Source organism: Melanotaenia boesemani, chromosome 2, assembly GCF_017639745.1.
Source record: "Melanotaenia boesemani isolate fMelBoe1 chromosome 2, fMelBoe1.pri, whole genome shotgun sequence".
Lineage (NCBI taxonomy): Eukaryota > Metazoa > Chordata > Actinopteri > Atheriniformes > Melanotaeniidae > Melanotaenia > Melanotaenia boesemani.
The window spans coordinates 7,727,894-7,742,339 of NC_055683.1; the positions used below are offsets into that span (position 1 = coordinate 7,727,894).

General features: G+C 39.1%; 1 protein-coding gene across 1 annotated transcript; it reads right to left on the minus strand.

The window, feature by feature from the left end:
• Positions 1-9,687: 9,687 nt before the first annotated feature.
• LOC121654671 lies at positions 9,688-13,417 on the minus strand. Its single transcript, XM_042008907.1, has 4 exons — positions 13,338-13,417; positions 12,778-12,925; positions 12,319-12,390; positions 9,688-12,207 (listed from the first exon to the last, which is right to left on the minus strand). The coding sequence occupies exons 1-4, from the start codon at positions 13,368-13,370 to the stop codon at positions 11,816-11,818; spliced, it is 645 nt and encodes a 214-aa protein (XP_041864841.1). The 5' UTR covers positions 13,371-13,417; the 3' UTR covers positions 9,688-11,815.
• Positions 13,418-14,446: the final 1,029 nt, after the last annotated feature.

The following is a 14,446-nucleotide window of genomic DNA, read 5'->3' on the forward strand; positions in this document are numbered from 1 at the left end:
CCACATTTCTACTTTATTCTCCACTTTTCTACTTTATTCTCCACTTGTCGACTTTATTCTCCTCATTTCTACTTTATTCTCCACATTTCTACTTTATTCACATTTCTACTTTATTCTCCACATTTCTACTTTATTCTCCACATTTCTACTTTATTCTCCACATTTCTACTTTATTCACATTTCTACTTTATTCTCCACATTTCTACTTTATTCTCAACATTTCTAATTTATTCTCATTTCTACTTTATTCTCCTCATTTCTACTTTATTCTCCACATTTCTACTTTATTCACATTTCTACTTTATTCTCCACATTACTACTTTATTCTCTAAATTTCTACTTTATTGTCCACATTTCTGCTTTATTCCCCACATTTCTACTTTATTCACATTTCTACTTTATTCTCAACATTTCTAATTTATTCTCATTTTACTTTATTCTCCTCATTTCTACTTTATTCTCTACATTTCTACTTCATTCACATTTCTACTTTATTCTCCACATTTCTACTTTATTCACATATCTACTTTATTCTCCATATTTCTATTTTATTCTTCACATTTCTACTTTATTCTCCTCATTTCTACTTTATCCTCCACATTTCTACTTAATTCTCCACATTTCTACTTTATTCTCCTCATTTCTACTTTATCCTACACATTTCTACTTTATTCAACACGTTTCTACTTTATTCTCCATGTTTCTACTTTATTCCACACATTTCTACTTCATTCTCCACATTTCTACTTTATTCTACACATTTCTACTTTATTCTACACGTTTCTACTTTATTATCCACTTTTCTACTTTATTCTCCACATTTCTACTTCATTATCCACTTTTCTACTTTATTCTCCACATTTCTACTTTATTCACATGTCTACTTTATTCTCCACATTTCTACTTTATTATCCACTTATCTACTTTCTTATCCACATTTCTACTTTATTCTTCACATTTCTACTTTATTCACATGTCTACTTTATTCTCCACATTTCTACTTTATTCTCCACATTTCTACTTTCTTCTCCACTTTTCTACTTTATTATCCACATTTCTACTTTATTCTTCACATTTCTACTTTATTCACATGTCTACTTTATTCTCCACATTTCTACTTCATTCTCCACATTTCTCCTTTATTCTACACATTTCTACTTTATTCTACACATTACTACTTTATTCTCCATGTTTCTACTTTATTCTCCACATTTCTACTTTATCCTTCACATTTCTACTTTATTCACATGTCTACTTTATTCTCCACATTTCTACTTTATTCTCCACATTTCTACTTTATTCTCCACATTTCTATTTTATTCTCCACATTTCTACTTTATTATCCACTTTTCTACTTTATTCTCCACATTTCTACTTTATCCACATTTCTACTTTATTCTCTACATTTCTACTTTATTCTCCACATTTCTACTTTATTCTCCACTTTTCTACTTTATTCTCCACTTGTCTACTTTATTCTCACCATTTCTACTTTATTCTCCACTTTTCTACTTTATTCTCCACATTTCTACTTTTTTCTCCACTTGTCTACTTTATTCTCCACATTTCTACTTTATTCTCCACATTTCTACTTTATTCTCCACTTGTCTACTTTATTCTCGACATTTCTACTTTATTCTCCACTTTTCTACTTTATTCTCCACATTTCTACTTTATTCTTCACATTTCTACTTTATTCTTATCATTTCTACTTTATTCTCCACATTTCTACTTTATTCTCAACATTTCTAATTTATTCTCAACATTTCTAATTTATTCTCATCATTTCTACTTTATTCTCTACATTTCTACTTTATTCTCAAAAAGAGGAGCTGAAACCGTGTCTGTCTGCCCACCATTTTGAAAAAAATGCATCCCCCAGATGTTTTGAGCTAGCATCATGCTAACTGTATAGACTCACGGTGTCGCTTACTAAAGTGCTAAAATGTGTGTGAACTATTTTCAGAGTTGTCTATAATTGTTCAAACACAGCAATCAAAAAACCTTCATTGTAAAAATTTGACTCTGGAGGGTAAAAAGTTGTTTGTTGAAATTAAATGTGCTTCCCTCTCAAGCCATGTGTCTCCCTTCTTTGGAGGATGAGTGAAATGGATGCCGCTAGAAAAATATGTGGTCACATGACCAGTTTCTTCCATGGTTTTCTAGATAACAGGGTGGGGGGCACTGTTTGCCCTTTGGCACAAATGACCCCACTCTCCCCTACAGAATATAAAGTGACTTTTGATCCGAGAAACGTTTAAATTTGGTCAGAACTGCTATTTTTGTCTGAACAAACTTAATATGTGACTTCCAGCATTTTCTGTGGTTGATAATCACACCAAGAAATTTATAATCATAAACCCTTTCACTTATTACATCCTCTATTTTCACTTGTCTCCCAGCATCTGTACCACAGCTTCCAAACAACATCATCTTTGTTTTATTTCAATTCACTGCTAATTTATTTCTATCAAACCATCTTTTTACTTCCTTCATTTCCTGTGGGATTGTTCCAGAACCTGCTGCAAGTCTTCTCCAGGACATAAAATACTGCTATCATCTGCAAACAGGATTAGTTTCATGTATCTGAGACTTTCCACATATCATTTATGTAGAGAATAAAGAGCTTTGGGCCCAACACGGACCCCTGGGGGACTCAACAAACAAGGTCCAAACAATGTGATTGTGTTCACCAGTCATCTTTTATTCATTTCTCTGCAGCTTTGGTCCAACGGTAACAAAGAACTCATTAAAGCTGCTGCTTGTGTTTATGTTGCTCGTTTTTTACCATTTTGAGTAAAATAATCAGAAAATGATGTTTCCTTAGACCCATAGTTAATAATACCATTTAATATTTTCCTAATCTCTTTTATGTTGCTTCTATTTTCCTCTAATATTTTACAATAATAATTGTTCTAGCATGTTCTCATTATGGTGCTTCATTTATTTTTATTCTTCTTATATTTTACTTCTGCTTTCATTTTTCTACATTTGATAAAGTCAGAACAGCTTTATATTTGTTCTTTATTATAAAAACTAAACAACCTGGTTTATTGATCTTATTCTTCATTATCGTCATCATCATCACAAAGAAAAACATTGACAACAGAGAATTTTTTTATGATTTATTAAATGGAACAAAAAAGTTAAACACGAGGAAAAAGATTAAAACGTCTAAAATAAAATGAGTTACTAGAATAAAATAAAATAAAAATAAAGAATAAAAAAAAGTAAAATTTGAGATAAAATATCAAAACCACATGAATAGAAATTAAAGAGAAATTACGTATTTATTTTTCATTAAACATCAAATATTTTCACAAAAAGTCTAAAATAATCTGAATGAAAATAAAGATAAAATTTATACGTGAAAGTTTGAATGAAAATTCTTTAAATTCTACATTTTAAGTAGAAAATCAAACATTTGTGGTGAAAAATGAAGCAAAACATGAAATTTGTGATGTGAAAATGAATCTTTAATTCAACATGTGAAAATGTGAGAAAGTCCAAATAAAGACAGAATGAAGCAAAGAAACTAAGAGTGAAACACTGGGAGGATTTTCATTTCCAGCATCATGAAGTGGAACTAACTGCAGCTGACATGAAGTGAACACAACATCCTGATATTCAGTGTGAAGCTTTGACTGGAAACAACATGTGGATCCTGGAAGAAGCACAGCTTCCATCTTTAAAGGACTGGAAGAGGAAGAAGTTTCCAAGGAATCATTTAGAAGAGTTTCACACACAAACTGATTGAATCCATGAATCTGAAAAGATGTTTCTGAGTGAAAGAGACAGACATGTACAGACTGAACTATCTGTTCACCAGTCAGAGTTTCTCTGCTACCATCACACTCTTTACACTCAACACACACACACCCAGGAACCAGACCAGGAACCAGACCTGGAACTAAAGACCCCAAATCCAGCATAGAGAAGATGAGTGAATGTGGTGATGAAGGTGTGGAGGTGGATCAGTGAGTCAGAGGAGACTCTGTAGAAGGACAGAGAGCCAGCAGGACGGTCCACATACACTGCTACTCTGTTAGAGACAGAGGAGGAGGAGGAGGAGATGGGTGTTTTTATGTTATTGTGCCAGGCAGAGTAACCTTCATCATCAGAGCATCTCAGACTCCAGGACTGATCATTGAATCCAAACAAACAGTCTCTGTCTCCTCTCCTTTTGATTTCTCTGTAACTCACTGATATAGAAACGACTCCTCTCCACTCGACCTCCCAGTAGCAGCGACCAGTCAGAACATTTTCACACAGCAGCTGAGGCCATTTAAATCTGTCTGGATGATCAGGATATGACTGAAGCTCCTCCACAAATGTCACCTTCCTGTTGTTGTCAGACAGTTTGAGGTTTCTGTCCACTGTGTCCATGTGGATGGTGAGTGGACAGGAATCTGATGGAGAGAACAAACACAATCCAGCTGCAGTTATTGATCTATTGACACTTTGATGCTGACTGATGAATGAGTGATGGAACAGTGTGAAGATGGTTGAATGTGTTGAATCCAATGAAAAACACACTTACACTTCCTCACACCTTCTGGTCTCAACCATGGTTCTCCAGCAGGCTCCACCCTGAAAGGAGGAGGGGGTCAGAGCATGCTAACATGGACATTACATGGCTCTCATACACACTTTGTTCTACACTGAGAAAGGACCAGTCCAACATCTGGACACGTCCACCTGATTGGAGCATCTCCAGACTAGAAGGAGCAGAATCAGGAAGCTGATTGGTCCACACCCACACCAACAAAACTGCTTTGTGGAAGTCCCAGTTTCTTCTTTCAACCATCTTCTCCTTTTCATCTCTTCACAGATGAAGAACTCTGCAGAAACTCCTGATCTAACCAAGAGCTGCATCTTCTTTCTGCCCTGAAGTCTTATTGATCAGCTTCTGACAATAATCTCCTCTGCAGAGCAGATTGGCTCAGATTCGTTGTTGTGGCTCAGCTGGGAAATGTTAAAGTGGTTCTTTTCCTGCACATGAAGCTAAATGACTGTCAGAGACTCTGTTTGAGGCCATGATGTGTGTGTTTGGAGCTGTGACGGCTTGTTTCCTACTGACCACTAACAGCTGCTTCATCATCACACTGAGGATTTGTTCCCTCACATTATTCCTGCAGATCCTGCTGCTGTGTGGACACAAACACATTTCTTTCTAAAGCAGGAACAAATCAGAGGGATCAGCAGCATCAACTCACCACACTTCTTCCACATCTGATCCAGTCTGCTGATTCATTTCCAGTTTGAAGTGCAGCCACATCACCAGCTTCTACTGACTCCAACATCTACACTGTTATTGAAGCTGATTGATCATCTGATGGATGATTGAATTAGTAATTACTGAATCAGCAGCATGGGACCATCAAAGCTCTAAAGTCCTGAGTGAAGAGGAGAGGTTAGACTGCCTCTGGTGGTCAGACATGGAGCTGCAGCTGCTGAAATACAGGATGTGACAGGATTCAGGAAAGTCTGTCTCATCTTTCCTCAACATCAGCTGTGAACATACTGAGTCCTTTCACGTTAACCAGGAAACCTGATGTAACATTATCATCTTCATCACAACACACACACACACTGCCATCTCCATCACCTCCTCCAGCACCCGATCCAGCCGTTATCACATGACTGAAGCAGCATTATCAGTGGTTATCAGTCCATTCCTACGGGACAGTAGGGCTCTACTCCGCCTCCTAGTGGCTCCAGTAGGTCCTTATCATCTATTTACACCACTGATCAGCAGCACTGATACAGGAAGACTCCTGATCCAGTCCCACAGGAATCCAGTCCACCGGCAGGTCTGAAATCTTTAGCATGACGCTGCATTTTCTGGTAAAACAACCTACATTTAAGTCATGTGACTGCTGAGTGAATATTGAGTGTAAAGTGACAAAGTCTGGACAGAAATCCAGTGACTCTCTCAGTCATTTTCATTCATGTCCTCATTATGAGTCCAGATCATCAAACACTAAGCCAGACTTCAGGAGCATGAAGAAGTAAAGAACTTGTGTTTTCCTGTCTAACTCCTCTTTTCAGATCAGATCAGGGGGAGGGGCTCCACTGACTGTCTCCATCATTGTGATCAGCTGTGTGCAGCTGATTGAAGGAAACTGATAAAAACTGCAACGACACTCATGTGTGACGTTGCACGGAGCAGCGGCACCAACAGAAGACGACATGAATGAAAGAATCTAGAGGGAACGAGTCTTCAGGGACCAGAATACTTCCTGCTCTATATGTGTCTCATCTAAATTAATGTTGTGGGTCTGTTGCTGTGATTCAGCATCAGGAGCCTCCAGTAAGTGGGAGAATCACTGAGCATCATCATTCATGGGAAGCTTTTCATCCATCATGTGTTTAAATGTATCTATACAGAGGTAGGAATACAGGTCTGATCAACACGTGCACATTTCCATATGGACTGATTTCTAAAGAGAACTTTACAAGAACATGACTGTTGACATGCTTTTATAAATATCTGTGCTAAGCTAAGCTAACATTTCCTGGAGCATCTCTGTGTCTGATCCAGGGTCAGAGGACAGAAAAGATGTTTCTATGACAGAATGTCCCTTTAACCTGCAGAGATGTTTCCAGACTGAAGAAACTCTGAGCAACAGACAGTTATCACTGTTGTTCCTGCAGATGTTCTCCTTGGAGACTCTCCTACTCACATATCTGCTGTGAGCAAAGGAAAAAGGCTCCTACATGTGTGATGGTTCATATAACACTCATATCCAGCATGAAGCAGGACTGAGTGAAGGACAGAGAAAATGTCTGCAGATCTTCCTCCTCTATCAGACATTGTGTGGCTGCAGCAGCCTCTCCATACCTGAGTCTGTGTGGATCCTTCAGTGCAGCCATCAGCAGCTTCACTCCTGAGTCTCCTGGATGGTTGTATCTCAGGTCCAGCTCTCTCAGATGGGAGGGGTTGGAGGTCAGAGCTGAGGCCAGAGAAGCACAGCCTTCCTCTGTGATCAGACATCCTGACAGGCTGCAGAAAACAACACGTATGACAGAAACTCTGAGAGAACTGCTGTGAAACTAAAGCTGAACGTCATCAGATGTTCAGAGAAACTGGACCTGTCTCACATTATTGGCTTTGTGTCTTCATTGTTTTTATGCTTCATTCAAACCTGACAAACAATAAACAGACAGTGAAAGTAAATCCAGTCCAGTTTGTACAAGATGCACATGAAGAAAGAAACGGAATGAAGAGGAAAAATAAAGTAGAAAATAAAATAAAGTATAGAAAGTAAACAAATAGAAATAGAAATGAAAGAAAAACTGGTGTGACAGACTTCATAATATTCTATATATAATAATAGTATTTGTGAGAGTTTATTGGCTGAAAAGCTGTGAATGAATATTAATTATTGATCTGCATTTCTGATTAGAAATCAGTTTTAGAGACTTAAAGTAAAAATCAGCTTCAATCAGAAACAGCTTAAATGCTGCTGTTGGATTGTGAAATGTACTTTTATGGATGTGGAATTTTCCTCCTAAAATATAAAGATTGACAAAAGTGCATCATTTTTTTCTTTGGTTCAAACTAAGTAACGATGTTCTTCCTTCTATGTTCATTTCATGAGTTGTTCTGCACAGAACATCGTTCTCACCTTCTTTCCAACATGCTTTACTGTCTGGAACCAGAAAACAAGCTGCTTTTAATAAAGCTTTATTGCTTTACAACATGTCTACAAACATGTGGGAAAAGCCACTATATCCATGTTATCCGTGTTCTATGTGTTAAGGCTGCTCTTGAACTCAGAGGAATAACATAAAGGAGAACAGAAAGGGGATTAAGAACAAACAGCAGGTGGGTCTCAGCCTAGTAACATGAACAAGTCCATCCAGGAAAGAAGTCTTTGGCTTCTTTTCATTTTCTACAAAGACATTCTGAGAAGATTTTCACTTCATTCTTCCAACCATTAAAGTGGGTTTAGTTCTGGCAGATTTACATCTATGAATAAAATGTTTGGCCAGCAGATCAAGTTATTCCCAAGAAATTCCAACTTCTTCTCCTTTAATGTTCCAGCAGTGACTCAGCACATATTCAGAGGGGCGCTGGGATATTTTCTGAGTGAAGCCACTTTGAAAGACGTCCGAGATTCATACGCTTGTTTGCAGTAGAAAAATAAGTTCTGTTGTTTCCATTTCTGTCTCACAGAATCCACATGAGTTGTTCTCCAAGTTAAATTTCTCATGTAGGAAGTTGTGTGATGGAAATATTCCATTTAGGATTTTAAAGACACTTCTTTAGTTGTAGGTAGAAGTGGATGAGACAAATATCTTTTCCTTCTTTTCCTGATGTTTCTGTATCATCGTCCTTAAGAATGTCCTTTCTTTTTAAGTGGAAAGGGTAATAGTGGCTGTTAAGCCGTTTCCAATGAATCTGTTATTGAAGTCAAACTGTTCCAAGTGTCGCCGCTGATCCAGAGCGGCTTCAGTTCTACTGGAATATCAGAACGCTCCCTGGTTTGTTGGATCATTCTTCTCACAGTAATGGGAACTGCTTTTAACTTTATTATTCTCTTGAATTGTGCAGTGAAATTTCAGTTAATTACAGGAATCTGGATCATTTAATAGTTCACCTGTATCGTCCATTAGGTGGGTGATAGACCAGATTCCCTTTCCATCCGAGTTCTTAAGAACATTGATTTTCTATTCCATAGGATGCATCGGTTGTTCCAAAGGGGTGTATTGTGTGGTGTAACATGATGGCAGAACAATAACTTCCAGTAGAGGAGAACTTGCTGGTGGAAATCTGATCATTTGCAGGTAGTTTGCGTACATCATCGTCACATCGTAGTACAAAGTCAGTACCTCCCATTTTTTGGAAAACTGCCCTGGGAATGCAGAACCAGAAGGAATCTCTGTGTCTAGTAAAGGAATTTAAGCATTTAAGTTTTAAAGCTCCTTTCATTACAGCAAAGTCTATGGCGTGTACACCAGAGGCGTTTCTAGCCCATTGTGGGGGCTGAAGCCCCTGTAGTAAAGACTGGGTTGTGGGTGTGTAGGACTGAGCCTCTGTGACGGTGGGAGGGAAGTGACGGAGTAGAGTTGGGGTTCGTTCCGGTTTTAGCCACGAGTGAAGCAGACGAGTTCTGCTGTAGAAGTTCTCCTCTGCCTACGTGAGACGTCCTACAGAGGTTTATGTCAGCTGGTTCATTATCCTGAGTGTTAAGTCGATGAGGAAAGTGAGGATTTCCTGTTGGCTCAGTTCTATCTGATATGAGCGAAGTTAAGCTCAGACATTTACCCGTAACAGGGCGGAGTCTCTGTTAGGTGGATGTATGGGTGTTAGTCAGCAGACACTTCCATAAGTCTGCCTAGATCAGGGATGCCCACAGAGAATTCTTTTAGGGGTGGCCACAGGGTGGCCAGAAAAAATAGCAGGGTGGCAAAAGGTTATTAAGTCAATTATGCATAACTACAAAAGTCCATGTAGTCTGTGGACAAAAACATGAATTGACTCAGTTTGAGCTTACACACAGAACTCCCGATCAGATGTGTTCCTAGAAAAACAGACAAAATTAAATTATCTGCCACTATCTAGAAAAGGCTATATCCATGATTACAGCCTTGGTTGTGTGGGTGGGGGACCAAATTCAGCCAGGGGGTCTTTTTTTTTAATTTGAACATTGTAGATGCATTAATCTAGTGCACTCAAAGCAAAATCTCAATACTTTGCTCCTCATTCTACAAAACCAAAAACTTAAATTTAACTTCAGGGGCCTTAAAAATTGGATTGTTGAATTTAAACTAAGGCTTCTTGGATCGCAAAAATAATTCAAATATTGTGGATATTGTGTGCTTCCAGTAAATATATTGGGAGGAACATTTTGGGCATATCTGAACATTAAGTAGGACTTGTTCCTCTCAATTTATATGGCGACTACAGGATTGATCTAGTCAAACAACCTTAATGAACATCAGCACACTGACTCTTCTCACCATTAAAATGTACATTTATTTACCATTTGCATTTATTTACATTCTTATGTGTTTTGTACATAGATGTTTGTGACCTAGGACAAAATTACAGAGGCAAAATGGCAAAGATGCTTAGATGAGTTTGATCCGCCTGTTGTTGTGTCGTCTGGCAAACAAATCAACAAAAGTATCAAGGTTGATGGCCTTTGCCCTTCTTGACTCTACACTTAAAACACCCAAATTACCCAAACGTTCATCACTCATTCTTGTTCTTAAATGAGTTTTAATCAATTTAAGTACAGAGAAACTATGCTCACAAGATGCAGTGCTAACAGGTAGTGCAAGTGCAATTTTGCATAGTTTGTAAAACTCATCAAAGACCTGTATGGTTCAAGATACACAGTAAGTTCTAATAAACTAGAGGGTGTTTTCTCCCCTTTAGATTTCTTCCTCTCAATCATTCTCTTAAGCTGCCTCATCTCAGATTTCAGGTCATCTGTGTTGCAGTTATACTGCACAGCAAATGGAAAAACACGCTCTTCAACACAGAATGTGGGACTACTGGGATTCAGGGCTTGTATCCCATACATTAGAGCACAAGTTTCTTTAGAAAAGCGTCGGTTTACCTCAGACAGAAGAACCTCAATAACTGGAATAAATGATCCTGAACGAAATCACTCCTTATCTGTACCCTGTCCTCTCTGAGTGATTGGAGTAAATATATAATCATTCAGCTTTGTGCTTGGTGTGACTTTGCGAGCTGGAGTTGAAACACTGACTGAACACTGTTCTTTCAAGGACGTAGCCTCTTCCCACATTTCATCAAAGAGTGCACCATTTACCTTAAAGCTCTGTAATGTGTCAACAGGAGCATCTACAAATGATACTGCAGTCCCTAAATTTAGTTCAGTGGACTGCAGAGATTCTAATAAATAATAGACTTCACCAAACATGTGAGTATATGTTACAAGAAGGGTAACAAATTTCTCATCTTTTTGAGCCAGCAAACCCCTCGCATCAACACAACGGTCACCACCTCCCTCTAAAGAAAGTTCCTTGAGAAGACGAGTGATTGCTGGTAGTCTGTCTTGAACCTTACAAGCTTTATATCTGCAAGCCCACCGTGTTTCTATCAGCCTCTGTAGCTCTCTAGGGGGCCCCTGATACATCTCCTTCTGGATTTCCAGCCATCTTTGGTGTACATGTGATCCGGAGACAAATACATAAAGCCTTTGTAAAAGGGAAAAGAAACAGGATGCTTCACTGATGGACTTCACACAATCTACTAATACCAAATTTAAACAATGTGCATTACAATGAAAATAAAAAGCTAGAGGTGCCTCAGCCTTAATGCGAGCTTGCACACCTGTGTTCTTTCCACTCATAACAGAAGCACCATCATATGCTTGTCCCACCAAGTGCTTCCTGTAGTCAAGGCCATGCTTCTGTAGCATTAGAATGACTTTTTCTGTGAGTGCTCTGCTGCTTCAAAATTTAGGAAACTTTCCTGCACTACCCCGTCATAATAGTATCTGATAACAAAAGACAACTGTTCCTTTTTGCTAAGGTCTTTTGTCTGATCAACCAAAATACTGAAGGCTTCGCTTTGTTTTACTTCACTTATTATTTCGGTTCGGACTATATCAGCTAAGCAATCAAGCATTTCGTTTTGTGTACGATGGCCCAGGTATGTTGCATTTCTGGTACTAGTCATCTTTTTTTTTATTTTGGGATCATGATTTGCTAGGTGTTCCATGATAGCAAGAAAATTCCCTTTATTGTGCCCTTCAGTTTCATTGTTTCCCCTCTGTGCTATGTTCTGTGTGGCTGTGAGAAGCAATGTGTCTGCTACGCTTTTTATATATTCTCAGTTTTCTTTCACCAGCTTCTCATAACCTGTGTTCATTGAGGCTGGGAGAGAGCACTCACTTTCACGTGTCTTCTTGTACAATGCCCATGCAAACATTGCATTACAATCGGACTCAGATTTTGCATGGGTTGCAAATCCCCCATCCGTAAACATAGCTTTTTTCCAGTTATTAAGCCCCTCTGATGTGAATACAGTATCACCTGAGCTGGGAAGACTAAAATGCCGACAGGCATAGCAGTAGGAAGAGTTCGTAGCTTGTGAGTACTCCAACCACTTATGAGTGGAGAACCACTTATAGTTGAAGCCCCGTCTCCTGTCGTTATACAAGGTCTGAGGGTAAACCTTTAAATAGGCCTGTTTTGGTCCATCTGCTCGTGACTTGGATATGTCTAGAACAACAGAGAAAAGCAGTCATTATTATAAAAATATGATGACAAGGCGTTCCTCTAGAACAGATCTTCTAAATATCAATTCTAACATCAGGAAAACATCATCCTCACCTGCTGGTCCATGAGCAGGTCCACTACCTGGAGGCCTGGGCTGGTCAGGATCCAGCTGTTCTGAGCCCTCTACTGTAAAAGATATGTGTCATCAAATGACTTCAATTGATCATCATATGCAAATAAACAGAGCCTTCTGTTACTATAAGATGATTTAGTCTGAGTGTTTCTACAGCCCCCAGATTACACATCAGGATATCATTTTTACCCTGTTACTATTCATCCCCAGAGGAGAAATTCCTGTCAACACGGCACTACACTCAACATTATGCTATAGCCAAAGCTGGAGTAATAAAATAAATACCAGTTATGGAAGAAGCACAAGGACGGTGATATTATACTCCAAGAAAAGGTCTAGGATTTGATCAACTCTGTGATATTGTTCTGAGAAATAAATCTAGTACAAATGACGTCCTTAGAAGTCAGGGAAACATTTGCGGTTGACTTGACTTGAGTTACCTTCAGCTGTAGCCACAATGTCATTCTCTGTCTCTGATTCTGTTTCTTTCTCTGGCTGCCTAGCATTTGCCCTGTGCTGCTCTTCTGTAATCATCTGTCTCTTTGAAAAGAAGGAGGCAATGTCTTTTGAAGACTTTCTCTTCATTGTCTGCAAAATGGCATAACTTTAGCACACAGTGACTAATTAAATCATGACGCTATTATAGCAAATTCTGTGTAATGTTAGCTGCCTGGGCAATGGTATTCAGCCAGCTAACATTAGCTAGCATTAAAGACAAGTTCACAAGGTTGTTAGAAATTTTCTCTATCTAACGTAGATAGATTAGTAATGTTATTAACTAGCTAACCTGTGCAGACATTAACTTATGAATAGCTTGATTTGACGAACACTGGCTAACGTTAGCTTGGTAGCATTAGCCCATGTAACAGGAACCATTCATTCCAGGTCATTAACATCCACATATTGGCACTAGCCATCATCCCTATAATTATTTAAACCCCACCAACAATTGGCAGAAAACCATTAAACTGAAGTGATCGTGGTTTCATCATATACTTACTGACGAGCCTTTTGTAGAGTCGATTATGTCCATTCAGTGGAAAGTGGAAGTGTTCAGCGGCAACATCGCTTTGTTCTTCCCACTTCGGTGTCCTCGCTCTAAGGACCTTACAATAGGACCCTACATGTGAGGTGCCCTGTGTGCACCTGATTAAAATACGTATTATCTTTTTTATTCAGCTTTGAAATATTTTTCAAAACTCAACATTCAAATCTAAACAAAGCATGCTGTACCGTGGTAATAGTAAAAAAAAATATATATATATTTTCAGGGGTGGCCAGGGTTTTGTTCAGGGTGGCACTGGCCACCCCTGGCCACCACTTGGGGGCGTCCTTGGCCTAGATATTCGTGTTCTTCCACGGTGCAGGTGAGGGTTTTGTTAGGAGGAAAGGAGACAAGGGGCCATGTTCATGACGGGAGAGCGTGAGCGGCACATGCTGCCATGGACCTATACCCGCGCTGGCCACCAGGTGGCGCCATCGCTCCACCTGGATTAGTCCAGCCAGCGAGACGCTCCTTAATAGTAATGCTGACATTACGTGGGGACCAGTTAGCTGCTTGGGGTTCTTCAGGCAGGGGGATGTTTATCCTCAGATCTGCTGGTTTATATGTTACTGTTTAGTGCAGGTCTGCTTGAGGGTATTGTGTGTGTCATGCTTGTGTAACACAGCCTGTAATATTGAGTCCAGTTACTGACTGATGTCTGCTTGTTGTTGCAGGACTGGTATGACACTGCTGAGCTGAACTACTGTAAATAAACGGAGCTGGACCCACAGTTCAAGATAAAGATACTCCATCCGCCTCCTCCCTGTATTCTGACCCATACACCATCTTGTTTACCGTAAAGCACCTAAACCAACTGGTTTGCTCATCTATCTACATAACAACCCCTAAACTGAATCCCAGCACCCCTAACATTTCTAGTTTTTTTTAACAAACTAGAAATGTGTAAAAACCATACTGTGCTTGGTTGAAACATAATATTTTAACAAGAAAAATATTATTCTTGTTTTCTCTAAAATGGAGTGATCCCGCCTGCCTTCCCCACCTCGGGCTCTGAGCTCTCTGCACAGAGCGATGCTGCCTTCCTGAGTGTCTGCTGTAGTGGT